This window comes from Chelmon rostratus, chromosome 3, assembly GCF_017976325.1.
Source record: "Chelmon rostratus isolate fCheRos1 chromosome 3, fCheRos1.pri, whole genome shotgun sequence".
NCBI lineage: Eukaryota > Metazoa > Chordata > Actinopteri > Chaetodontiformes > Chaetodontidae > Chelmon > Chelmon rostratus.
In genome coordinates this window covers 6,662,472-6,687,959 of record NC_055660.1, presented here as the reverse complement: position 1 = coordinate 6,687,959, position 25,488 = coordinate 6,662,472, and the positions used below count along the sequence as shown (strand labels likewise).

General features: G+C 43.1%; 1 protein-coding gene across 1 annotated transcript; it reads left to right on the top strand.

Annotated features, from left to right (window-relative positions):
* Nucleotides 1–899: 899 nt before the first annotated feature.
* On the top strand, nt 900–24,991 carry radil (Ras association and DIL domains). The gene is made up of 19 exons (XM_041934295.1): nt 900–1,010; nt 2,755–3,259; nt 5,785–5,892; nt 6,451–6,566; nt 6,652–6,834; nt 7,517–8,219; nt 8,914–9,044; nt 10,255–10,292; nt 10,470–10,621; nt 10,795–10,907; nt 11,080–11,196; nt 12,791–12,914; nt 15,857–16,029; nt 16,412–16,562; nt 19,058–19,284; nt 19,836–20,190; nt 22,069–22,208; nt 22,766–22,905; nt 23,158–24,991. Exons 1-19 carry the CDS (start codon nt 927–929, stop codon nt 23,255–23,257), a joined length of 3,660 nt encoding a protein of 1,219 aa, XP_041790229.1. The 5' UTR covers nt 900–926; the 3' UTR covers nt 23,258–24,991.
* Nucleotides 24,992–25,488: the final 497 nt, after the last annotated feature.

Sequence of the window (25,488 nt, the reverse complement as noted above, 5' to 3'; positions counted from 1 at the left end):
CCCATTGGTGATGATCAACTCACTTTTTACCTTTTTGATTAAAAATGTTGTGACTATAGAACTCCTAGTAGATAAGATGAGACACTGTGGTTCAGTGCATCCAGTCAACTCAGTGTGAAGTCGGGGTTGAAGTATGTGAATATATATCAGTAGTAAATGACAGACACAGCTGGACTTTTTGGAAGAGCAGAACAGTTGGTTTCCATTCAGAAATCCACTTCTTTTGTCCAGATTTTGCCTTGATCGAAGCGGTACACCGTCAAAGGCCAGGACTCTGCGGATGGTTCCCAACTCAAAAAATGTCTTTGGCAGGCAGTAATGTGATGTTGATTTGCAATTTTGACTCTGGTGTGAAAACAGCTTAGTTCGGTCATGAAATCATTAAAAAACTAAAAGCCACAGCAATAATATCTGATTCCCTGATGATCTGGAAGAGAGGTTCATGTCAGTGATCCAGAACTCTGCAGGGACACTTCAGTTCTGCTGTAAACTGACATTAACTTCGTCTTTTTTTGCTTCTCCAGGGTAAAAGATGACATTGAAATGAAATGCAAAGCGTCTGACCCTCAACTGTACACATTTACCTGGTGCTGCTGCACATAGAAGTGACAATACCTAACAGCATTAAGGTACTTGCACACACACACACACACACACACACACAGATCATGGTCTGTTTATGGTAGATGCATTTTATGGTATAGATTTAGAGTAGATTTCCTTTATCTTCCAGATCTACAAATGTTCCACAAGTCAGTGTAAGATGTAACAGTGTGTCCATCCTCACCTTTTATGCATGGACTTTTTCATATTGTGTGTGTGTGCGTGCGTACATATTTGAATCCTTGATGATGATTTTGAATAAAGTGTTTAAGTGCATTTACTTGCTCACCAGTTGTGGAGTTTGTGAAGCCAACGGCAGCATCATGTTCTACGGTTCTTCCTCCGGGGCCAGTATGTCCCTGCCATCCAAGAGCCGCCTGAAACGCCAGAGCAGGACCTTCACACAGGTACACACACAAACACACACAAAGCCAGTTTGTTCCAAACTAAGTCTCAAGAGACCATTTTAGTCAAATAAAGGTCAAATTAAATGATAAAAGCAAACTCTGGTGAATTCATTTAATTACGAGTTACAAATACAGTGTTTAGTGAAGAGCTTGGCCGTGCACTATACCTAAATGTATTTGGCATCATCGTCATCAAGTCAAAATATTGATTTGTCCTGTACTTTGGACAGCTGTACTTGTACTGTGTTTAGGGCTGTAATTAACAGATGTTAGCATGGTAACACACCAAACTAAGATGGCAAACATGGTAAACATTAGTCCAACAAAATATCAGCATCAGCATTTTCGCATGCTGATATTAGCATTTATCACATTTAGCTCGAAGCTCCTCTGTGATTGAGTACAGCCTTGCAAAGCTGCTGGTGTAATCTTCCAGTGCTTCGAGCTCAAACACAATTCTATTCACCTCCAGTGTACTGGGGTAGTGGCAGAAATCTCAAAGATGGATATCTCTTCAACCATTGTCAAATAAAGCCAAAACAATCTTCACGGCTGGATACCACCAGAGGCACATAATGTTTTTGTGATTTTGGTGAATCGAGCCTTTAATATACACTACAAGTAGGCCCTTCACAATAATAATGTTTTCGGCTTATTGTACGAAACAATGACTTGACCTTGGTTATTTTTGCTGACCTTGATTTCACCCATTGTGTTTACATGCCTGTTTGTTTACATAAGAATGTCACCAACAATTTAGCCAACATGATGACTGATGATGCCCATAAGACTTGAGCGCAGCGCGTAAGCCTAATGCAATCATGTACCCTCTGTGTCGGAGTTTCACCGTGGCCGAGGCTGAGGCAGCTCCTAGACACACACACACACACAAACATGCACACAGCAACAGTGAACCAGGTGAAGTGAAGATAACATGTCACCCAAGGCTAATAGATGTTTTCCTGACAACTGCATAATTCCATCCAGGAAGTTTGGAAGTAGAAGAGTAAGTCCAAATGGATGCACAATGTCAGGATATTATATCACAGTGATATACAAAAAAAAAAAGAAATGGATACAATAGATGCTAAAAGCCACATTAGCCACGGAATGTGCTAACACCAAATTCAACAGGCTAACCAGCAAAATAAACAGTATAGCAACATAAAAATGGCAAAATGTAGAGTTATAGCGAAGAACATAGTAGTTTCTGGTTGTAACTCTAGTTCTAGGAGTATGTGTGTAGCCTTCTACCTGCATGTTAGTAAAGCACATAACCTATGCATATGCATACACATGCTAAAACATGACAATGACAATATTGCAAAATCCATGTTGTGGTGTACCCCAGTATACCGGGGACGTTTTGAATTTCAGCCGAATCAGCGAGGAGAGCCCATTAACGGGAACAAGCCAGTTTGTCGACTTTGTTTAAAAACAGTGACAACACAACAAACCCTAACCCTCCTATCCAGTTTTCAAAACTGTCTGAATATTTTTAAGAATTTACAGTTCATTGCTCTTTGAAAGGGTGTCCTTGCATTATTAAGGTGTTAGATTAGCATTATATCAGTGGAATAAAATGGTCTTAAAATGACAATGATATCATTTACCCCAAGTAGTTCTGGGACAATATGTCATCTAACAAAACTAGTTATTGCGACAGGCCAGAATGTAAGAATACCAGACCATCTGGGATAAAGTGGTCCCACAGTACATTCACTATTATTTGTCTGTTCACCAGGTCCTGTACCGTACTCTGAGTTACAGAGACCGTGTCCCAGTAGAAACTGGAACAAACACTCGTGGGGACCGGCGCTCGACGACTGAACCCCCAGAGCGACCGGCGGACGATCCAGCCGAGCTCTCCACACAGAGCTCGGCCCCTGGGGTCCTGAAGATTTTTGGAGATGAGATTTGTGCCGGTGCCAACTACAAAAGCGTCCTGGCCACGCCTCGCTCCAGCGCGCAGGAACTGGTCAAAGAGGCGCTCGAGCGTTACTCGCTCAACAAGAATGCTGCCCACTCTTACGTCCTGTGCGACGTGATCGGGCGTTTGGAGGGGGGAGGCGGGATAGGCGGAGGGGGCTGGAGAACCGAATGCTTGCGAGCACTGGGGGACAACGAAAAGCCGCTGTTACTCCAAGAGCTGTGGAAACCCAGAGAAGGACACGCTCGCAGATTTGAGCTGCGCAGGAGAGCAGAAGTGGAGGAACTTAATGCCAAGGAGAAGGATACCATCACTGCAGGTGAGGAGACACACTAACACACACACACATAGATAGACAGGTACACACACACACACACACACACACACACACACACACAGACAGCAGCTGGTCTAATTCCCTTCCTTTCTTGACATGTCAAACTCAGCAAAAAAGCACAGCTTGTTACCTCCTCTGCAGTGTGTGTGTGTGTGTGTGTGTGTGTGTATATGTGTGTATGTGTGTGTGTGTGTGTGTGTGTGTGTGTGTGGAGATGCAGAATAAGAGCTTTCGTCACAGTTATTATCCTGTGAAGATGTTGTTCCTGGGTGATTATACCTTTTTTTATATGTGAGAGTGCTGTCCTGTTAAGACGGTGGTTCATTTGGGTTTTTACCAGAAACACACACACACACACACTTGAATGTGCAATTTAGCAGCTAAGGAAACACACATGCGCACACACAAACAGTGTAGTGGAAATGCACGGCCAGCTGGTCGATTGATTGAGTGTAAGCTGAATCCTTTGCGACCGGAGGTGTGGATGGGTGTGGGCCCCCTCCTGTTTTTATGAATGGCACATTTCTACTACAGTGAAGCTATTTGATTTTCCCACTGCACAAGAATGTAGCGGGTCACACCTGAACCTGATAATGCAGTTGCCGGGAGAGATTCATCTATTGTGTTGATAGATTTCAAATATAATGTGCAAACAAATTGCACAAACTTATTAAAAAGTACTGTTGTGACTTTACATCTGCAGTGCAGTAATATGAATCAATGTGTTTGTCTTTCACAACCAGGAAGTGACCTTTATGTAGATTGGTGTACTTACTGACGATTGATGAAATTTGCCATTTAAATACATGCACACACTCGCTCCTGTGCAACCCCATTTATAAAGACCCAGTTAGAGTACAATTGTGTTCAGAGAGACAGAGCAGCTATTTACAGCCTCACAGTCACATTGCTCTTTGCAGCCACACTAACATTTCTCATGAAGCATGCCAGAGTTTACTGGTTGCTATGTGAACTTCTGTGGTATCCAAACAGTCAGTCAACAATCTTTTTTTTTATTGTTGCACTGTAGAATTGGTTAATATTGTCTTGTGTGCACAATTCAGACAGTATACGAGACAATATTAACCGGTGTGTAAAAGCCATGAAAAAGGAGAAGTTTGGTGTTATTCTCTATTTTTTAACAAATCCCAGGATGAGACCATGCTCATGCTGACTGACTTTCCTACAGTCTGTGTCACAAATACATAGTTCTGTTTGTAAAACAGCTGGTGTTCATGCCATTAAGTGCCTGCATTTGGGCACATTAAACGCTGTCGCTTTTCTGCATGCGATGGGTCCCTCCTTTTTTTCTATGTATTATCGCTGAGAAGCTTCTTTCCACTGTTTCCTGTGGATTTTTAAACAAGGCTTGGAAAACAGCTGGTAACTGTATATTTTTCCAAACACTATTTTCAGCTACGGATTAATACACATTTTGCGTGTTTGTGAATATTTGCGGCCACACTGTGTTTGGTGGATTGACTCAAAATAAACTGCATTGTTGGTTGTAGTAAAGGAATCTGTTACCCAGTGCAACAGTGAGGCTCACCGATGTGTTTTAACAGTTTGTGGACAACAGTGGAGCACTATGGCTCAGAGCAATAAGCAGACACAGACAAAACTTGTTTGTCAGAACAATTTATTGTTGGTTTTAGTCTTTTCATTGGATATACACATAAAGATTGTCACCAGCCTTCTCTTTTTTCCTAACTGTGCTTAAAGACAAAAATATAATCACAGCAAAGAATTCCCACTGGGATAAAACTGGTTTATTAACTGATCCATATTAATACACATATTTTCATTTTCGCACTAACCTTTTCTCTTTTTTGTTGTAGCGTTTACAAAACTCACAAACCCTGAAGTATCTTTCTCTTTACTTCTTCTCTTTCACTTGTTGTCTTGTTTTTTTTCCCCTGGTAAATGTGTGAGCATGCATGCACATGTGCAAATTGTTACATACATTTTTTACAGTGAGATGGCATTTTAAGGGTACGGTAGGATTTTCATTAATTGCGTGAACACATCACAGCCAATAAATGAAAACTGTATTATCAACCTTCACTAATAGAGTCTGCTTTCCCAAATCTGCTGGTTTCAATCTCACCTGCTAACCCAGGAGGAAAAAACAAGTTGGATTTATTATAAATTCAAAAACACCCAGATTGACCCAAATGAAAGCACTAAGCAGACCATCAATTTTAGCATAATTTATGTAGTTTGTTATGAAAAAATGCCATTGTTTTCTGACTTTGAGTGCAATATCTCACGAATCTGACAGTGACATGTTAGAGTGGAAAATCCTGTACCTCATACCTTTAATTGTGTATCTCTCATTACTAACTGCTGATGTCACTCACTAGAAATACCACAGACTTTTCTGCTTTGCAGTGCATGCGTGTCTTGTGGTGTGCGGTTGGTATATGTGTGTATGGGGGGGTTATTCAGTGCTTGGTGTTTTGGCGAAGGGGTGTTTTTCTTTCGTAACCCCTCCCACCCTGCTGTAGGGCCCAAAGCCTCCCAATTCCTGGCGGCTCTAATGGGTCGGTCTGGGCTGGGCAAACACAGGAGCTCCCCCCTGCGGTGTGGTCGAGTGGTACAGTCCAGCTCTAAAGGTGGGGACTGGCCTCAGGTAGGGTGGCTGTCAGTCATTGCCATGGAGACCACCTCTACCTGCGTTGTCACCACCAGCACACCCATTGCCAGTGATTCAACCAGTGCGAGTGTGTGTGTGTAAATCTGTGTGAGCCATCGCATGGCCTCAAATTCAAGTCACGAGGAGCTGCTCAGTTCACGTCTCATCAGGTTCACTGTTGTCAGCCACATGTGCTGCTCCATCCAGCACCATTTACTTCATCTGACTGGTTTTGTTTGACATAGTGTCCACTCAGCTCACACATGACTGCTCTGCAATACTGTATGTCACTACAACCTGAGAAGAAGCTTCACTCATTAGTCAAACACACATGCTAACAATGCACATGTCACATTTAAGTACCTCCTTTTTATTTTCCACTCTTTACCTTTCTTTTCTTCTGTGTCCTCAACTTCTCTCTCTCCCTGCTCTGCCTCTTCCTTTCTCTCTGTTTTATTATTCTCCTCCTGTTCTCCCTCGTGCCCTTCTCTCTCCCTCCTTGTTCTCTCTCTTGCTGCTCCTCGCTGCCTCCCTGTAGATATTAATGCTCAGGCTCGTAAGCTCCAGAGGAACAGGGCGAAGGGGACACTGACCCTGCCCCGGTCCAGCAACTCATCCTTCTGCCGCAGCCTCAGCGAAACGAGCCTCAACCAGGTGGGGCCCCACACTGAACCTTAGTCAGGATAATTGATTGTTATTATTCACGTAAATCCTAAAGTTTCTGTGTGTGTGTGTGCAGCTGGGAGTGGGAGACGAGCCCAAGCGTTATTACTCCACTTTGCCAGGGCCCTTAAGGGGTCGAGAACGTGAGGCGGCCTCCAGCGGCCGGAGGAAAGAGGAGGGGAGTCAGGGAGGTGGAGGGGTGAGGCACTCGCTTTACCAGTCCCCGCACCTCCTGCTGCTGCAGGGATACAATCGGCAGGTGAGGATCAAGCAGCAACTTAAAATGAAATTAAACACGTTTACAGCCTGGTACAAAACAGTTTTGTTCTCTATAGCTAATTTCCCTGTTCGTGATAACTGTACAGGGCGTGAACGTTCGTATAACTCACTCGTTTATTAAGGCTTAAAGTTATGCAGAATTATGGCCGTGGCTGCTTTGAGTGACAGCTAGCCGCTACGTTTCAGCAAACAGGCTTCATTCAACTTCAGCTCCACCCACGCTCCACTTCTTTGCCCATTAGATTAGCTATGTGTTTGGTGGAGTCAGGCCAGAGCCGCTGTCACTGAGCTTCACAATGGCTCTTCAGAAACCTGTGGGAGACGTCAATGATGAACGACGTCCATGTTTGATTGGCTATGGTGAAGAATAGGGAAGAAGTTAATGTGTTAGAGACATAAGCAACAATTAAAACAGACATGCACATCCCAGTGACCCTTAGGATGGATCAAACGGGTATCTAGCAGAGTTGAAGTAGCTCCTGTTCAATGGATTTTAATGCTGTGACGTATGAGCACAACGCTCTTCCTCAGACTTCTTGCCTTGCGCTCTAAATGTCACAGCATTAAAATCCTCCTAATGGGAGCGACTTGGTGTGCAGATCATTTTGTTTCAATGATGTTCGAGGCTTCCAATATCTGTGATTTATTGTGCTGTGTTGCAGGACTGTTTGGTGTACCTGTTGAACAGAGAGCAGCACACGGTCGGTCAGGAGACTCCATCAGCTCGCCCCAACATCTGCCTCTTCTCTCCCGACATCCTGCCCCTCCACTGCCGCCTGCGCCGAGTCCCCGCTCCCCGTCGTCATGCCAACAACAACAACAAGGGAGAAGAGGCGGAGAGTCAGCGGTTCTGTGTCGCCGTTGAGCCGGTGCTCCATGCCACAGTTCTAGTGAACTTTTCTCGCTGCGAGCGCTCCACCACCCTGCGACACGGTGACCTCCTCTCCTTCGGAGCGCATTACATCTTCCTGTACAAGGACCCCACGGGCGCTAAGCCTTTGCCAGCTCAGACCTTGGCACGCCTTCGCTCCCTGGGGCAGCTTTACGATGCAGGGGTGGAGGAGGGAGAGGGCGGGCCTCAGACATGTAAGATGTGTGGTTCTGTGCTGAAGGACAGAGCAGCGCAGGTGTCAAGTGTCCCGGCAGCTAGACGCAGCTTCAAACCTCACCTGGTAAAACCCCGCAGCGGTGTGACGGCAACGGCAGGGCCCCTTAGTTTGTCAGGAGGGGACGCTGGCGGAGGAGGAGGAGGAGGAGGAGGAGGAAGAGTGGGAGGAGGTCAGAAAAGAAGGCTACAGCTGGAGTTTGACCAGGCTCATGAAGACCAGCTGTTGAACAGGATTGTGTCTCTCATAGAACCTGGAGGTCTGTGCTCATATTTCCAATACAACAGAGAATATAAGATCTCAGTTGCACTTATAAAAAGCAATGTTTTTATCTCACTGAATACGTTTCAGTTTAAACGTTATTTACCAAAATTTCTCACCTCTGCAGCTATCCAGCTCTAGGTTTGGTTTTGTCCAGGTTTTGAGAAATCTCTCTCTGAGATTCATTTGTCCTCCTCAAAGCACTGCAAAATGATATTTTTTATAGTTTTACTTTTGGTGATATTTTGAATTCGGCAGGGAAAATGAGATACAGAACAACAACAACACCAACAACAGGAAGGCTAAAATGAGGTTGTAAATAAACACAGACGAATTCATAGTTACAGTTCATTACATGTGGATTTTGTATCAGTATTGAAACAAAAAGAAAATAGGGGAAAATTGTAAAAGCCTTAAGCACTGTCTGTTTCCTGAGAGCAACGGCCCCCATTTCTTCCAGTAATTATCACTCTTGTTTTTCAGTAGTCAAAGGTTGTATACATAGTAAGAAGTGTCCATGAAATCTTTCCAAAATCACTGTCCCCAGATAATCCACAGACATCGCTGTCATCTGATTCTCAGGCCAAAAGGAGTTTAACTGAATCTTTTTTCTTTGAACTAATAGTTTGAAATCTGGGCGTTGCCTACGATAAATACCACTAGAGAACAATGAGAACATACGTTTTTTTCAGGTGATGACCATAAGCTGACACCTGCCTACCTGCTGTGTCTCTGCATACAACACTCTGCCTCGAGCTTCCCACCTGGGAGTTTTGGAAAACTGCTGCTCAAGATTGTCAGACGAATCCAGACCATCGCATGGGTCAGTGTCTGCCTGTTTGTGTCTGTCTGTCTGTCCCTGCGGGACTCTGGTCTCTGCTTAAGATGACCTCATGTGGAGGGAAACTGGTGAGCCATGTCAGGTCAGGTGAATAGTTAAACAGATGTCACATGTTTTGTACTGTGTTACACACACACACACATGATATTCCGTTCCAGCACTGACAAGGTTTAGAAATAAAGATGAAAGCCAGTCAAATGTACACCTGAAACAATTAGTCAATTGACATTGATTTCAATTAAGGATATTATATTTCTTGAAATTTTCTTCATATCCTGACAGCTATTTAATAAGTCAAATGCTCTGACAAAAAAACAGAAAAAAAAACTGGTACCTGTGGCTGCTGCAGGCCTGTAATAAGCCTAGCTACTTGTCTACCTACCTACTTGCCTACACTCTCTGCCCGTTCACTCATTGCACATGACCAGAGTCTTCCACAAGGCTTGGCAGATATGTTGCTTGAGCTATAGTGAGCTAGTCGCACAAGAGTGGTTACGGATAGCAATGACAACGATGCGCTGCGCTTGTAGCACAGCACAGTGTTGAGGGTTTAGCCCTACTAACTTATGACTTTGGACGTGACCAAAATACTGAATCTACTGGTGGATGCTGATTCTCTTTGATTTAAGAACATGGAATCAGAAAGGCCACTTGGCGATAGCTTGTCATGTTGTTTTGTAATTGATTTACTGTTTTATTTCAATATGAAAATAGATGGATTTGAAATATTCTGAACATCAGGGTTTCCCGCAGGAGTTTGGTCAGCGTCTTGAGACGCATCTGGAGATGTGTTCAGTTTAGTCAGGAGATGATGGCTTTGTATCGAGTACATTTTTACATTTTTTCATATTAGCAGTAGTTTCAGGTGAGGTGGTCTGCCTCTGCTAAGAAACACTGCGGTAAGCCCTGAATATGGTACAGCCTACCTTGTTTTATTCAAAGGATTTCTAAAAGTTGGAGTTGCCAAAAACGAGGGAAGGGAGATCTTATACTGGATTAATCTTGTATTCAGTCCAGTGGGGCACAAAGTAACTGTCAACAAGCATCAGTGTGGATGTGTTAGGTTTGGTAAATACGATAGTGGTATTTCTTTCTGCAGGTTAGTGGTAGTGTCATGAAGTGTGGTTCTCCTGCGCACATCCTGAAAGTTTAATGAGCACTTAATTGCTCTGTGTGTGTGTGTGTGTTGCAGGAGAAGACAAAGGAGTTGGCTCAGAAGCAAGCTCAGCAGTGAGTATCACTTTCAAACAGAAAGAGAGCATGTGCGCTCATGTACCGTTTCTTCGTTTGTATGTCAGTGTGTTCAGTGGGTCAGTATGTCCAACTGTGTTTAACCTTCCATTCTTTGTGTGTGCGTGTGTGTGCGCGCTTGTGTGTGTGTGTGCGTGCGTGTGCGTGTCCATGTAGCCAGGACCCGGCCTCCCTGTCTCTGCTCAGTATCTCAGACTTGATTCCAGACCTGCAGACTATCTTCTTCTGGATGTCCAACTCCATTGAGATCCTCTACTTCATACAGCAGAGAGCACCAGCGTACACACACAGCATAGAGACAATGCAAGGTGTATACACGTACACACACGCGCATCTGAATCTGAATTATGAGTGTGGAAACAACTTGGCTGAAGAGTCATTACTCACTCTGACATATAGTAGATCTGGATACAGCTACATCATCTGTCCCTCTCACTGCATATCTCTTAACTATGCCTCTATCTCTGTCATCTGTGTATAGGGTCAAAGGAGTCGTTGCTATCGGCGACCATATCAGCCAATGAAGAGGCAATGACTATCTTGGAAGAAGTGATCATGTACACTTTCCAGCAATGTGTCTACTATATCACCAAGGTAATCTGTCACAGCAGCAACGGTGCCTTCTTCTTAATGAGTGAGACAGTTTTTTATCTTGTCTTTAAAACCAGGCTGGATGAATAATAAGAGATGCTCATTCACACAGAAGAGCTGATGGAGTTGTTCTCTCTCTCTCTCTCTCTCTCTCTCTGTGTGTGTGTGTGTCCAGGCCCTTTATGTAGTGTTACCAGGTTTGTTAGACTGTAATCCATTCCCAGTTGACAGCTCTGAGCCCTGCTGGAAAGGAGGTGTAGGGTTTCCTGAACCTGTACGCAGGGTCCTGCAGGTAAGCATGTGTATTGAATTGTACATTATTACAGTTATCCGTATCATGGAAATTGCTTATTAATCGTCAAGTTTGAGAAATTATATCTTGTTTAAAGCTCCTCACTGGGCATGTTAAAGAAATAAAAGTACTCTGCTTTTGCTTTGAATAATAACTTGTGCCTAACATGCTTTTTCAAACCAGAGTTCAATGCACGGTGCATGTAATTTTTCTTTCATGTAAAGCACTTTGAGCTACAATTCCTGTACGCAGCCACATACATACATGAACTCATCACTGTGCATCCTGCAAACAGCTGTTTAAAAAAGGAACAATAGTATTGAAGTAAGATGCATCTTTCTGTTGCTCGCCTTCAACACAAATACACGCGCTAGCAGAGGCGGTGGAAACACTACCGCTTCTGTCCACTGAGGTCGCCAAAGTCAACACAAAATGAAAGTTCCTGTAGTTGCTTTAATTTCCAGACACAAAATACAAAATGTCTTCCAAAGTAGTTCTGATATCACAAAATCATGTTCATACGTACATGTACTAAACTTGTATTTGTAAAGTGAACAGAATTTCCATTTACATTCAGTGTCTCTTACCAAACCCATTGTGTGTGTCCTTGAGAAATAACAAATTCGAGGAAAGCATTTCTTTTCTGAGAAAAACATTCGCTAAGACGATTTGTTTGGTATTGTAAATCGTGTGTTGTTTACATCCGTGTGACCTAGCTTGCAGTCTTCTTCCCTACCTGTGCATTGCACTATATGTTGGCACATTACTGCTACCTGCTGGTCAGTGGAATAGTGTGAAAGTATTGGCAGGCTTGTGTTTTGTATCGTGCACGAGACAAACAAAAGAAGGACCCAGCCAAAAACAGATGTGCCTCTACAGGTCAAAAACTCTGCGCAGAGATGAATCAACATTCAAAACACATTTTTGAGTGGAGAGAGACTTTAATGTAATATAATTTTTTTCAATACAGGTAATGAATATGAAGTGGAGAAGCCAAAAGCCTGATTTAGGTATAGCCGTACAGAAGACGGACATGAACAATTTGGGGATTTATTTCAAAACAAATCAGAAAAAAAAAAAAAAAATGTGAATGATGTTATTTTCAGTTTTCTGATGTTTGTCTCTGAATGTTTTCTATGAATTCTGACAAGAAATTGACAAGATTTTTTACTTTTTTAAAAATTCTGAGATGACAAATTCTATGTTTCTATTGTAATTTGCTGAAGTTAATTTGCAAATTATTAGCAGCCTGACTATAACTCATCCTCACTGTCAAAACACACAGATGACAAGCTGACAGACATCTGGAAGCTCAAACCAGCTAAACTCTTTTCAACATATTTTTCTATTTTGAAACCTTGTCTTTTGCTCAGAGTATTTGTTGGGAACTTTGTTTAACCCTTTAAATCTAACTGACCTGCCACTGGGTCAAGTGCAGATTGCAAACCGCTTCAGTGACCAAATGGAAACTACTGATGAAGAATAGATATGATAATAGTTTTAGTGTTTGTCCATATTTGATTTGATAGACATAACGAACAAACTGCAGCAACATTCTTAATGCTCATGTGTTTGTTTGCATGTATGTGTTCAGGTGTTTCAGAACGCCCAGGAGCTTTTGCAGGGCTACCAGGTCCACCCGGAGATCCAGGCTCAGATGTTTGCTTACCTCTTCTTCTTCTCCAACGTGTCACTTTTTAACCAGCTAATGGACAAAGGTAGAGCAAGAAGGATGCACACGCACACACTCTTTTCCATTAGACCTCCCTCAGGGTTTGTACAGTTGTTAGTGATTGTGTGTGTGTGTGTGTGTGTGAGAGAGAGAGAGACAGACAGAGAGAGTGTCCTTGTGTCCTTGTCAGCATTTTGACAGTGACTAACCCAGATTTGTCCTCAATGCCCTTCTCCTATCTGCATTCTGTTTCTCCCCCCTACTCCTCCTCCTTGCCTTCCTTCCTTCCATCTGGCCATCAGGGGGTGAGACAAAGAAGAGTAGAGGTTGGACTGGATGGAGGCGAGCTAGAGGAGGGGTTGGAGGAAGAGGGGTAAAGGGCAGAGTGAAGGGTAAAAGGCTGGGAGGCCGCTCAGTTGTTGTGATGACCTTGCTAATAGTCTATTACCTTGTCTAAATACAGAAAATAGTCATTTGCCGGCAGCCATATTCATGTGTCCGACAACGTATCACTTCAACCTCTCCACACCCTCCCCTTGTATCTTTAGCCACACGTATACACACTCACGCACATGCCATATGTCTTCATTAGCCGGTGCAGACAGGAGAGATCACATCTCTGGCAAAGGGAGAAGGAGAAATACCTTTATATTCATGCAGAGGCTCCCCCTGTCCCCCACCTCATCTCCACCTCCCTCTCTCCGTCTGTCTGGCTTTCTCTTTCTCTCCCTCGCTCCCGTTTTCGTCGCTCATTTCTGTTTCTCCGCTGATGGTGTCCATGGTAACAGTGAAGTGAGTTTATAGCAGGTAACGCTGACGTTTGCACTGGGCGCTCTGCAACTCACACACACACACACACAAACACTTTTAGCCTGATGTTATGGCAACTCAGGAAGAAAACCTGATCAGGAGAATTCAAGATTAGGAGATGTAATATTGTGCAGACGCTCTGCTTTGTCATGGATTTGTGTGATTGTGTGTTTGCACGACATTTTTCACCCTGCAAACAGATTAGAATGGATATCTCTTTGTTGTCAGGGCTGTGTGTTTGAGAGTATACGATGGCTTTTCTGCATTTAAAGGTGAGCGCGTGTTCGTAAACCAGCTGCTGTGAAGCATTATGACACCTTTGTTAAGATGTTAAGTGATGTCTCGTCTCGTTTGCGATGCCTTACACATAGATTACTGTATGCCTAGACATAAGCCTATTACAGAGGTTAGTGTGTGTGCATCCAAAACATATGGCAGAATATTTGAAGGGGTGTGTGGGTGTGGGTGTGCGTGCGTGTGTGTATGCGTGTGCATGTGCATGTGCGCGTGCTCTGCAGTTTGTCTCCCTGAAGCTTCCTGTCATGTCTCACTTGTGAAGAAAGATTTTGTGGAGACACATTTAGTTTCGGTATCAACCAAAGTGTGTCTTTATCTGCAAGTATTGTAAACTGTCACGTGCCCAAAACTGGCATCATCTGATCAGATTTATAATCGTTTTTATTTTTTCTGTGACCAGATAGCACCTGATTCTAATCAACTTCTTTTGTTGTCTTTTTGATTTTAACTTCATGCAGATGAGTGTTGATTTATTAAACATCATTTAACATTTGAAAGCTTTGGCATCTTTTGTTAAATGAAAACTGGTGTTGATTGTATTGGAAAAATAGATTATGTTTCTCAGAGTAACAGGATTAATTTAAAGAAGTTTTTAAGTAAAAATACCAAATATTCCCTTGTTCTAGCTTCTAAAAAGAGAGGATATGCTGCGTTGTCTTACGTGTGTGGAAGCAGAGAAAGGCCATACTCGTTTTCTTGGGATAATGGCTTAATTTGTCATGATTATTGGGGAGGATTCATAACTGAACAGTAGAGACAGATTTCTTGAAGGCTGAAATCAGGTGTGATCAAACAGAGCAGACACTCATTTTTGAGTTCTCTATAATCATCTTGTCATTAAAAAAAATGTTGCTGTGGTAAATAATCTCATTACCTTGAGAAATCTGTATTTTGTTCTCTCGAGACATTGAGATAAATGAACTTGTGAAAAACAAGCTTTAAAATGGCATTAAAGAATAACTTCAAGCACTTCTGCATATCTGATATTAAACTTGAACATCTTTGGTTTTTCAACAAACAAGCAGTTTTATCGTGTCGCTGTGGGCTCTCGGAAATTATGCGGGCATTTTCAGCAACAGTTAATCAGTTACTGAGAAAGTTATTGGCAGATTAATCAATAATGAAAATAATCTTTAGTTGCTGGCAGGTTGAGTGGGAAGTGTGTTCATATTGCACTGGCTTGAGTATATAATTGAAATGTGGGCTCATTGAATATTGCCATTTGTATTTGGATTTTTCATTAATTGTATTTCGTAGTGTTTGTGTGTACTTGCTGAGTACATCTCGTCTTGTGTCTGAGGTTAAAAAGTATTGTTTTGTAATCTGCACTGAAGCTCTAGCCCAGTTGTTTGTCATTGTTTGTACCAAATCCAGCAGAGGCCTGCGCTCACATTGGGGGGTATTTCCGAAAGCTTAGATAGGAATTATAGCTCTAGTGAGGTAATGGAACGACAGATTGAAAATCTATGGGATGCCAGCTTGACAAATGCTAGATTTAAAGTTAGCGCCTGCTTAACTTGCCACAAAACTTCCTTTCAGTTCTTTTGATGTGATACAGAGAAAGAAAGGATTACACAGAGTGAAGAATGCAAGCTGTGTGCCGGTTTGCTGTGCAGTAAAACACAAACCCAGTCAGCTGAGCACCTCTGCAGCAGTCGATTTGTATTCTGCAAGGAGCAGGCGGCTGGTGGCTGTTGTTATTGTTTCGTTGCAAAAAAGCAAAAAAAACCCAAACCATATTGTCATAGAACACACGCACATGCATAGAAACACACTGCTCTCTCTCACGCATGCACACATCCAAGGACTGAAATCTACTGCAGTGTCTGATGAAATAACTGAGTCAAACACCCACTTTGGTGTGTCTGTGTGTCTGCGCAGGTCCGTCTCGGGGTTGGTTCCAGCGCTCCAAGGTGTTGCAGATCCAGGCATGTTTGCGGATGGTCATGGAGTGGGCGAGCAGGTCCGGTCTTGGACATCTGGCCGACAAATTCTTCACCAAGCTCAACAGCACTGTGTCCATACTGGCCACGCCCCCACAACAGCTCACACAGGTACCACACACACACATCCACAGTCTTGTACAGGATTGTGAGCTACCACTAATTAGGTGGCAGTACATGAAAATAACAGAAATACTGAGTACTGCTGTTGAGATGCTAGTCGTCTTATTACACATAACAGAAACAGGAAAGCTTTGATTGGCTGTAATCTCAACACAGCACACATCTGACAGAAGTGTTGTTCATGAAGCAAGGCTCTCTGATCAGATATTGATTGATCATGTCTTGAAAGGTTTAGCCAGGACCAGCTTGAGACTGCCTACACAGTGCCTCACCTCCTGTGATGTCTTGGATGCATTAAAGAGAACCTCCCAGGATTTCTGTTTCGTGTCTTCTCCTCTCATTCTCTCTTTTGCTTCTTCTCTGTGTGCAGTTGAGTTGGCGAGCTTTGTCGAGCGAGCACCCAACTCTGAAACCTGTCCAGCTGCACAGGATTCTCACCCAGTACCAGCTCACAGCAGAGATAGGCCCTGTCCCAACATGGCAACCCAGCAGTGAGGATGAGGCGTATATATACAGAACAGGTACAGGTGTGAATTTATGAGTAGGCGTTTATTTTCGGGGCAGTAGAATTGACCACATCACAGCCCCATAAGGCCCTCGTGAGAGTTGAGAGTGAGAGTTTATCCTGTAGGTGCAGTATATACTGTCATATTTAAAGGCCCTTCCACTCAGAAATGTCTTTTGCTTATAATTACTGTGATGTTTGAGCTTCAGTGTGCAGAGATGGCACCAGAAGGCTGTTTTCACACTCATCTGCTGAAGGGGGAAAGTTAAATTTTACAAGTGTATGTACCAGCAGGATTCATGACATCACAGCTAGTTTAAAGTGTGATGTGGAAACGTGAAACCTCCAGGTCACAAACAGTGAGAATGGAAGCAGGAGACATTTTTTGTCCAGCAGTTTAAGTTTTGAAAAGAAAAATATTTGCATCAGAGATTCTGGATTTCGGGGAAAAAAGACATCAGATACAAACTATCATTCAAAACAAAGTCTTCTTAAATGCCTTTAAACATGTGTAGGGGATATTTAAGGTAATCTGTCTAATGCTGCATTCACATGGATTCAGGCAGATGGTCGAGGGCAGACAGTCCGGGAAAAACACAAACAGGCTGACAGAGAACAGCAAAATGAAACACGCCTCGGATATGTTGCTATGGTGATGTCGTATTGTTTACAAAGAATGGATGAAATATATAAAAATTATTGGTATCGATTTTTTATGTAATTATTCTAGTACTCCACGTACTTTTAAACTGCAGCGTTCTCTTAATATTCTATAGAAAACTCAAAATTACTGTTGAATTCCCGCCAAAGTGTAGGGTCACATCCGGCCCTTTGTGCGTCCATGTCCGGCCCGCGTGAGGCCAATAATATAAGCTAGAACATATAGGCTGTTTAAAAATATTTATGCCGTGCATGCAATACAACTGTGTTGCTTTTATTTTGAAACGCCTTGCCTTCCTATTACTTCCGTATGGACGCACGTGCGTGCGTGAGCCGTGAGTGAAGGTGAGCAGCGTCAAGTGATGCTAGCCAGGTTACCCTCAATATGTCGGCGCACACCAAGAAAAGAGAAGTTGATAACGAATGCCCTGTTTTCAACAAGACATGGACTGCCAAGTATTTCTTCAAAGAAGGCAAAGGTAAAGTCGTGCGCTTCATTTGTGGTACGCAGGCCGCTGTGTCGAAAGATTACAATTTGTATCGCCACGACATGACCAAACATGAGGATAAATACAGAAATCTGTCTGATGAAGCGCAAAAACTGCAAACCCAACAAGGACTTTTTAGAAAACGTTGCACACCCAGAGATGCAGCCGTCAGGACAAGCTTTGTAATTTCTCACAAAATCGCCAAAAATGCAAGGCGTTTTCTGATGGAGAGTTCATGAAGGAGTGCTTATTGGAGAAAAAGGAGCATTTGAGAACGTGCCACTTTTCTGAGGTACTGTAACGAGGCGCGTTGAGGACATCGCTGAAAACCTGGAGCTTCAGCTGAAGGACAGAGCGGCCGACTTTGATTATTTTTCTCTGGCTGCGATGAGAGCTGCGACGTACGTGACACCGCCCAGCTACCCATCTTCCTACGTGGGATAACTGCAAACTTTCACATCACGGAGGAGCTGGCAGCCATGCAGTCAGTGGAAGGGACAACCACTTGTTCAGAGGTAAATGCATGTTTGGACAAGTTAGGACTGAAATGGGACAAGCTGGCAGGTGTGACAACGGACGGTTGTCCAAATCTGACGGGGAGCAATGTTGGACTTTTGAAGAGAATGCAGGATAAAGTGACAGAAATGAACCCTGTGCAGAATTCGACATGTTTGCATTGTATCATACATCAGGAAGTGTTGTGTAAATCAGGCATGTGGCATGTGGCATGTAGTATGGGAGTATTTTCGTATTTAACCTATACACAATTTCACATAGCCTATTTATATAAATATTAACAGATTATTTTTATTCTACCGATTACCAGTACCAGCTGTTCAAAATGTATAATTTAGTGCAATTTACATTGGGAGAAAGTTGAGCAAAATTAAGTTCTTGTTGGTGCGGCCCTCTGATACAATTCAGGTTTCTCCTGTGGCCCCTGGCAAAAATTAATTGCCCACCCCTGGTCTAGCGTCTGCCTGAATCCATGTGAATGCCGTAGAGCAGCTTCTTCCTGCAGACAATTACAAATGAATGAAACATGGACATTTACTTAGTTTACATGCTGAAGGGATTTTGCTGTTAGTGATAGCCAGAGATCAAATTTAGGGTCAATATGTTTACATGCACAGTATCCTGGTTTTGATTCACGTCCTGGTTTGCATCATTCAGGATATCACATTTGCAGTAAATAGGACATAAAGAAATCAGCCCTAGTCTTTAGCTTTAGCTTTTGTGCAGTTCTTAAAGAGTTTTGGGTGTGAAAGCTGCAAACCAGAAAGAGCGACTGGCCGATGGCGGAGCTGCGCTTTAATGTTGTGCATGGGTATGGATGAGTTAACATCAGTTTGTGTGTGTTCAGTGGACCTCCTGGAGAGCTTTGAGAACCACCCTCCCATTGTGCTGCCCAGCGCCGGCTTCAGAGTGGACCTGGACGGCGAGTGCGTGGAAGACAGCATCTACAGACAGCTGCTCTACATCCGCCACTACCTGTGGGGGCTGCGCACCAAGACGCAAACACACGCCAACACTCCCAGCGTGCACACACACTCCAACGGAACCAACACAGCGGACTGGCCTGACGTTCAGGTCAGAAAGACTCACACACACGAATGCACACTGTCAAATGCAGACACCTAGCAGTAATCCAGGCCATGTGCCTCAGCAGCTGTGGTTGTTGAGGAGTTCCTCATAATCCCATAAATGAAAGACGAAAAACCCTCTACTCCAACCAGCCCGCACACACATACACACACTCACTGGCAGAAACCTAGACATGGTTAAATCATGGTTAATCTGATTAGTCTTTAGGCTGTCTAATTAGTGGGAACGGCTGACTAGACCATAATCCCTAGCGTTAATGCACCCTCAAATGCACACATACACGCGCACACAGAAGCACATACACATTCACAAATATATCAAATGCTAAATCTGTAAGATAATTATGCAACCTATTACTCTTAATTTTAATTGGGCTGTTATCTAGGAACAAAGCTGTTTGTGTAATGCAACACAAACGCTTTTTCGTAGGTGAATGTTAGCAGGAATATTCATTTTCCTTCCATTTTCTAATCACTGTATCCTCACTTTACACCTCATACTGTCTTCTCAAGTCTTTCTGTCCAATCCCGACACAGAGGGAGTTGTTGCCTCCGGCCCACAGCAGCCCCCGCTCTGGGGGTCCTGGGGATGAGGTGACGGCAGAGACAGGAGAGGAGAGAGGACGGGACAGACCGTCAGGCCAATCACACACACACAGCCTCAGAAGGAACGGCACCATCCACCACCCTCGAGCAGCAAATCCAGACCCGTCCTGCCTCTTGACCCCTCCCAACACCCCGCTGTACCCGGAGGGAGGTGGAGGAGGTGGAGGAGGAGGAGGAGGAGGAGGAGGGACGATCATAGGCCCCAACACCCAGACTAATGGCTGCAGCAGCAGAACTGTGGCAGAATGTAAAAAGACCAACGGACTCATCACCAACGGACTGGAGGGTAGGCTTAATAACATACATGGGGTGGACAAAATAACAGGAACACATGAACAGTGTAATGATATCTGGTATAAAACACCACTGTGTAATCAACACCTCTGACACCGTCTCAAAAAACAGGCTGAACATTGTATAATGCACACAGGTGGTATTTTTTAGGGCTATTGTATTAAATCACATATTGTGTGGTGTTTTTCTTATTTTGTCCACCCCAAATGTGCAGTGTGGATTTTCAATCTTGCTGTTCATTATACATGATATTAGGGATTCACCGATCCAGCTTTTTCTCTCCCAGTGAATCCGATACCTCAGATCAGGGTATCTGCTCATACTGAGTGCTGATATGGTACCAGTGCTGCCTTTTTCCCAAATTTCAAGTCTGTATATTGCACTGCAGTGGAACATATTGGAGTAATTTTATGTAAGGTAACATGAAGCCAGGGTTCACTCGGAAACACTGAATTTTCTATGAATTAAACTGTATTCAGTGTTGATCGGTCATGTCATGGCCTTCATAATGCTTCATAATTAATGTAATTATAGTGTTTTGGATCAGCGTTCTCTACAAAAATATATTATCAGTACACAATATACAGTGTACAATCTCTCTCAATACAGGACACGTGGAAATAAAAACTGCACAAAATTATAGCAATTCTAAAGTAGCCTAAAGCTGCATTCATCAATGGATTTAATGATTATGAGTTATTTCTACTTCAATCAAAACAATGACAAAAGACAAAGTTTGACGACATTACCAAACAGTGTGGGATCCCGGGAGTTGTTGTCTTCATTGTTAAACAACCTTCATTGTTGATAAAAGTCTGACAAGACTAGAACAGAAATGTTCACAGAGGCTGTGTATCTAAGTTTTATTGACGTTATGTTTAATCACGTTCACTGACTTCCTTCCTCACTCTGATGTATCGTCTGGTGTTTCCCACGTCACCATTAACAGCTGCTCAAATGAGCAAAGCACCGTTACCTTGAAAAAAATTACAGATTCCTCTGGGTTTGAAAATTGTTGGAAATAATTTGGGAAAGTTAACAAAATATAAATAAATAATAATAATCATGAATAAATAAAAATAGATATATCTACAAATATATAACATAGGTCCAGTCAATTTTAGAGATTTTATGTGTAAATGTTACATTTTGTACCTTTAAAAAAGTCACAAATTATCACTAACTGCACCAACAAAGAGTTTTAGCATCTTTTACCTCCCACATTTTGCTTTAACAACACATTTAATTCAGTCTCAGTGCACAGCTGCAGCAAACAGCTGTTTCCTGCAAAAAGTTCCGATAAATCCACTGTGAGCTACCTGCCGAGCACCAAACGGAAAAACAACTGTAGCCACTAGCTGATGAGAAATGTTGAACATGAGCTGAAACCCTGGATAATCTTTCTCAGGAGCTAATATTAAACTTACATTTATCACATCAGTTCAGTGGATGTGTGAAAATACAATTGTTTGCACATGTTAGCCATAACAGCTTTGTAAGTTGATCATACTATATCAGAGTTAGGTGTCCCTCTGATTGTTTTGGTCACCCAGCGGCTAAAAGCGGAGGAATGCAGCTTTAAATCGGCACTTCTTCTTTGTGCAGCTGAAATGCTGGAGCTCGTCGGTCAGCTCTGTGCCTCACATGATAGCTCGATCTCCTCTCCTGTGCCATCTTCACAGTGTATTCAGTGTGACATGAGCAGGCTCCTTGTCAGAAGCACGTTTGTGTGTCAGATTAGTTCTGTAGATGCATTGTTGCATGTGTCTCGTATCCGTGTGCGTCTCCAACCCCATAGCGAGACCCTGTGTGTGTTTGTGTGTGTGTGTGCGCGTGTTTTTGTGCATTTGGGTGTCCGTGTCCTCTGCAGGGTGTATTAGTGGGTGTGAGTTTCCTTTCCCTGTATCCTCCCCTGGCGCCCCTCCCCTTCCTGATGACTTGTGTGTGGTGTTTGTAGTGGAACTGGACAAGGGACCCTACGGGCTGGGCATGGGACTCATAGACGGCCTGGTGAGTAGACAGAAGTTTGAAAACAGATTTTACATTTTATCTTAGCGGTCTAGTTTATAGCCGTGTGTAAAGCTACGTTGACACTGAGGCCAGATTTTAGAGCTGCATATTGAGAAAATTATATTTTGCCTTAATATTGATATTAGGTGTTTTCTGATAGAATGTGACTATTTTGGGAATGACTGATAATGAAAATAATTAGTAATGTTGATGCAGTGACCAATCAGTGGAGTTATTTATTTTTGCAGTTACACCTTCATTCAAATTTTGTGTACTCGAACACAACACACAACACTCTCAATACATATTGAGAAACTGCAAACATACACATATGCAGGGGCGCACATATCTGCTATGCATGAGCAACAAAAACCAGAAATGTGTACCATCAGTTGTTTCAAAACACACCAACCAAGCAAGAGATTGTTCACACCTCACTGGATACTGAAGACAGGAATGGTGGTAATAGTGGTAATCAGCTTAACCAGAGCCCCACCTAAATAATGGACACACACACATACATACCGTAAACACTCTAACACTCCTCCCTCCTGCAGCACACTCCTCTAAACGCTCCAGGCATTTACATCCGGACTCTGATCCCTGACGGACCTGCTGCCTCCGACGGCAGACTGAGGATCGGTGATCGCATCCTGGCTGTGAATGGGACCAGCCTGATAGGAGCAGACTACCAGAGGTACAGATGATGGTGCTGTTTGTGGCTATAACAATGGGCTGGAGGAGATTAGATAGTAGTAGGTGATACTGACATTACTGACTGACAGAGTGAGCAGTCTTCCCACAGCGTTAACCATACTATTAAGTCAATTGATTACTTTGATTGATTGGTGCGAGCCCAGACCGTGATGCTCCTTCATCCTTACTCTGTCTCTGCTGAGCTTCATGTAACTGGACTCTTGTCTTTGTCTCTCTGCTGTGCTCCTCGCAGCGCGGTGGATCTGATTCGTCTGGGAGGAGGTCGCCTACGTTTCCTGGTAGCCAAGTCCGACCCCGATGTCTCAGAGAAGATCAGTGCCTCCTCCTGCTGACCACCTCTGAGGTAGGACAGCGAGACGACAAGTGATGCAGATGTGTGCTGAGATGAACAGGGTACACAGAAACACGCACTCCATGCATACATATGCGGCATGAAATATGAATGTGAAAAGGAGCGTCAGCACAGCACAAAGCCAAGCAATCAAACTGGAGCTAACGCTCCAGGACTCCACTCCACAGCTGCCAGACCTGCTTCCCTCACGCTGACTCTTACTGGGTTTGTGTGACAGACAGAATCTGTAACCCACCGCGACATCAAAGGAATGCGCTGCGAGGAAAGTTGCCTAATTAATCAGCGTTTGAGGTGGGCGAGGTCTAACCAGCCAGTATGCAGTCTGACGTGGTTTAAAGCACAGTAGATTGTAAGGTTTTATTTCTCTCCTGTCAGCCTTTGGAGCATGTGTGCACATTGGATTTTTTCCAACTGTTTTTAGAGTAATTTGTATTGTATTATCAGACATAGTAGCACGGTAAAATAGTTCCCCAGCTCTCAGAAAAAGGGACTTTCCAACGCTAAAGCGTTTGTAGACAAACAAGTGGAAACCGCCTCAGTGAACACTGGATGTCTTACACTGCTTTTAGAGTGCAGTGTTTTATAAACCTGTTTGTTAGCAGCTCCCAAAGCACCATCACCATCTGCTCAACAGACTAAACGATTGGGTATGAATGTTGACTTTTGTACTGGAGAGCGGGTGAACGAGGCAGAGGAAGCAAACTCGTGAATGTGAAGACATACAGCCGAACTCCCCCATTTTCACACTGAACCTCATCACTGGACTTTACCTCCACTGGAAAGCAGATGAACTCTTATGCACAGGGGATGTGCAGATGTCGTTTATTAATTACCAAGAGAACGTGCTTCACTCCAGAGTTTGTGATGCACAATCCCTGTGTGTGTATAAACCACGTTTTTGTTGTGAATATATGCTGTATTTATCTGGTTAAATCTGGTTAAGAGGTGTAAATAGTTGTTTGTAAATATTTAACACTTGGTCACATATTATTTGAAAATTCAAAAGAGAAACTGCATTTGGGAACTCCTCAATCATGAAATGTATTTGGTCAGTAAACACTGGAACCCACTGATGGGGAAAAAAGACTGTTTTCTAGAATGAGAGAAATACAGTTATGGGTTGTGCATTTTTTCTAAATTATTAATTTCAAGTCCGATGAGCAGGAATATAACTGGAGTGCTGCAGACATGCAACTTACTGTTCACACAGATCGATAGCTGCATTTCTTTGGTGAAAAGGTCGCTACACTCAAATTACCAAGAAAAAGTGGGGGTTTTGTTTTGTTTTTTTACACCTAGGGGAATGTAGCCACAGTGGATAGTTGTGTTTTTTGGTCTGAGATTTCCGACTTCTGTAGAGGTGAATGAGTTGTTCACAGCATTGACAGATTACTTTAAAACATTCAACAGCAGTTGTCTTTCCAGACATAGCGTGCCTGTTGCTCTGGATAATGGATAAGAAGTGGTTCTCTGTGAGGTCTGTGAATTATCCAGAGTAACAGACATTATTTCCTGGAAGATGTTGCTGACTATTTTTTCCAAAGTAATTTTTAAATGCTGTGAGCACAAAACAACAAAAATCTCAGAGGTATATCTACAAATCTAGAGCAAAACCAAAACTATCTGCATTGCTATATACCAGATAGAACGAACATGTTTTTGTGTAATTTGGCTGTACTGACTCTTTAAAAGGAGCTCCAGCTGGAACAATAACAGGGCACTTTTTTTTTATATATATATATATATATATATATATATATATATATATATATATATATAAAGTCCTTCCTTCAAAGCCTAGGTCATTACAAGAAAACAAAAAGCCATGCTTAGTCAGTTTGATGCTGCCCGGCCTTCAGCTCTGACCTCAGCTCTGTGGAGCTCCCCTGGGACGCTCTGAATCACCATCTCAGGGGCAGCGACCCTCTGCCAGCCTGTGAACGGTCCCTCTGCAGAATGAAGAAAACACTGCACAGCTGCAGATAGAGGCGTTCACTGGCTCCCTGAGTAAAAGAAATGCTGCAAGAAGCTGTGACACGAAGTGGCGAAGGACTGCAGAGCAGCTGCTTTTAATGTTTCCTAGAGCTGCGACTCTGTTTTTTTTTTCCATTATTGATGAATCTGTTGTTATGTAGTCTGTAAAATCTCACAAAATTTGAGAAAAATGCCCCCAAAAAGACTGAATTTGGAAGTATATTAAAAAAAGGAACC

Bases quoted from the DNA above. Each gene is read 5' to 3' on its own strand.
- radil (XM_041934295.1), top strand. From the start codon at position 927: ATGTTCTACGGTTCTTCCTCCGGGGCCAGTATGTCCCTGCCATCCAAG. The intron at 20,191-22,068 runs GTAGGCTTAATA...TGTCCTCTGCAG, and splicing joins CATCACCAACGGACTGGAGG to GGTGTATTAGTGGGTGTGAG. The intron at 22,209-22,765 runs GTGAGTAGACAG...TCCCTCCTGCAG, and splicing joins TGGGACTCATAGACGGCCTG to CACACTCCTCTAAACGCTCC.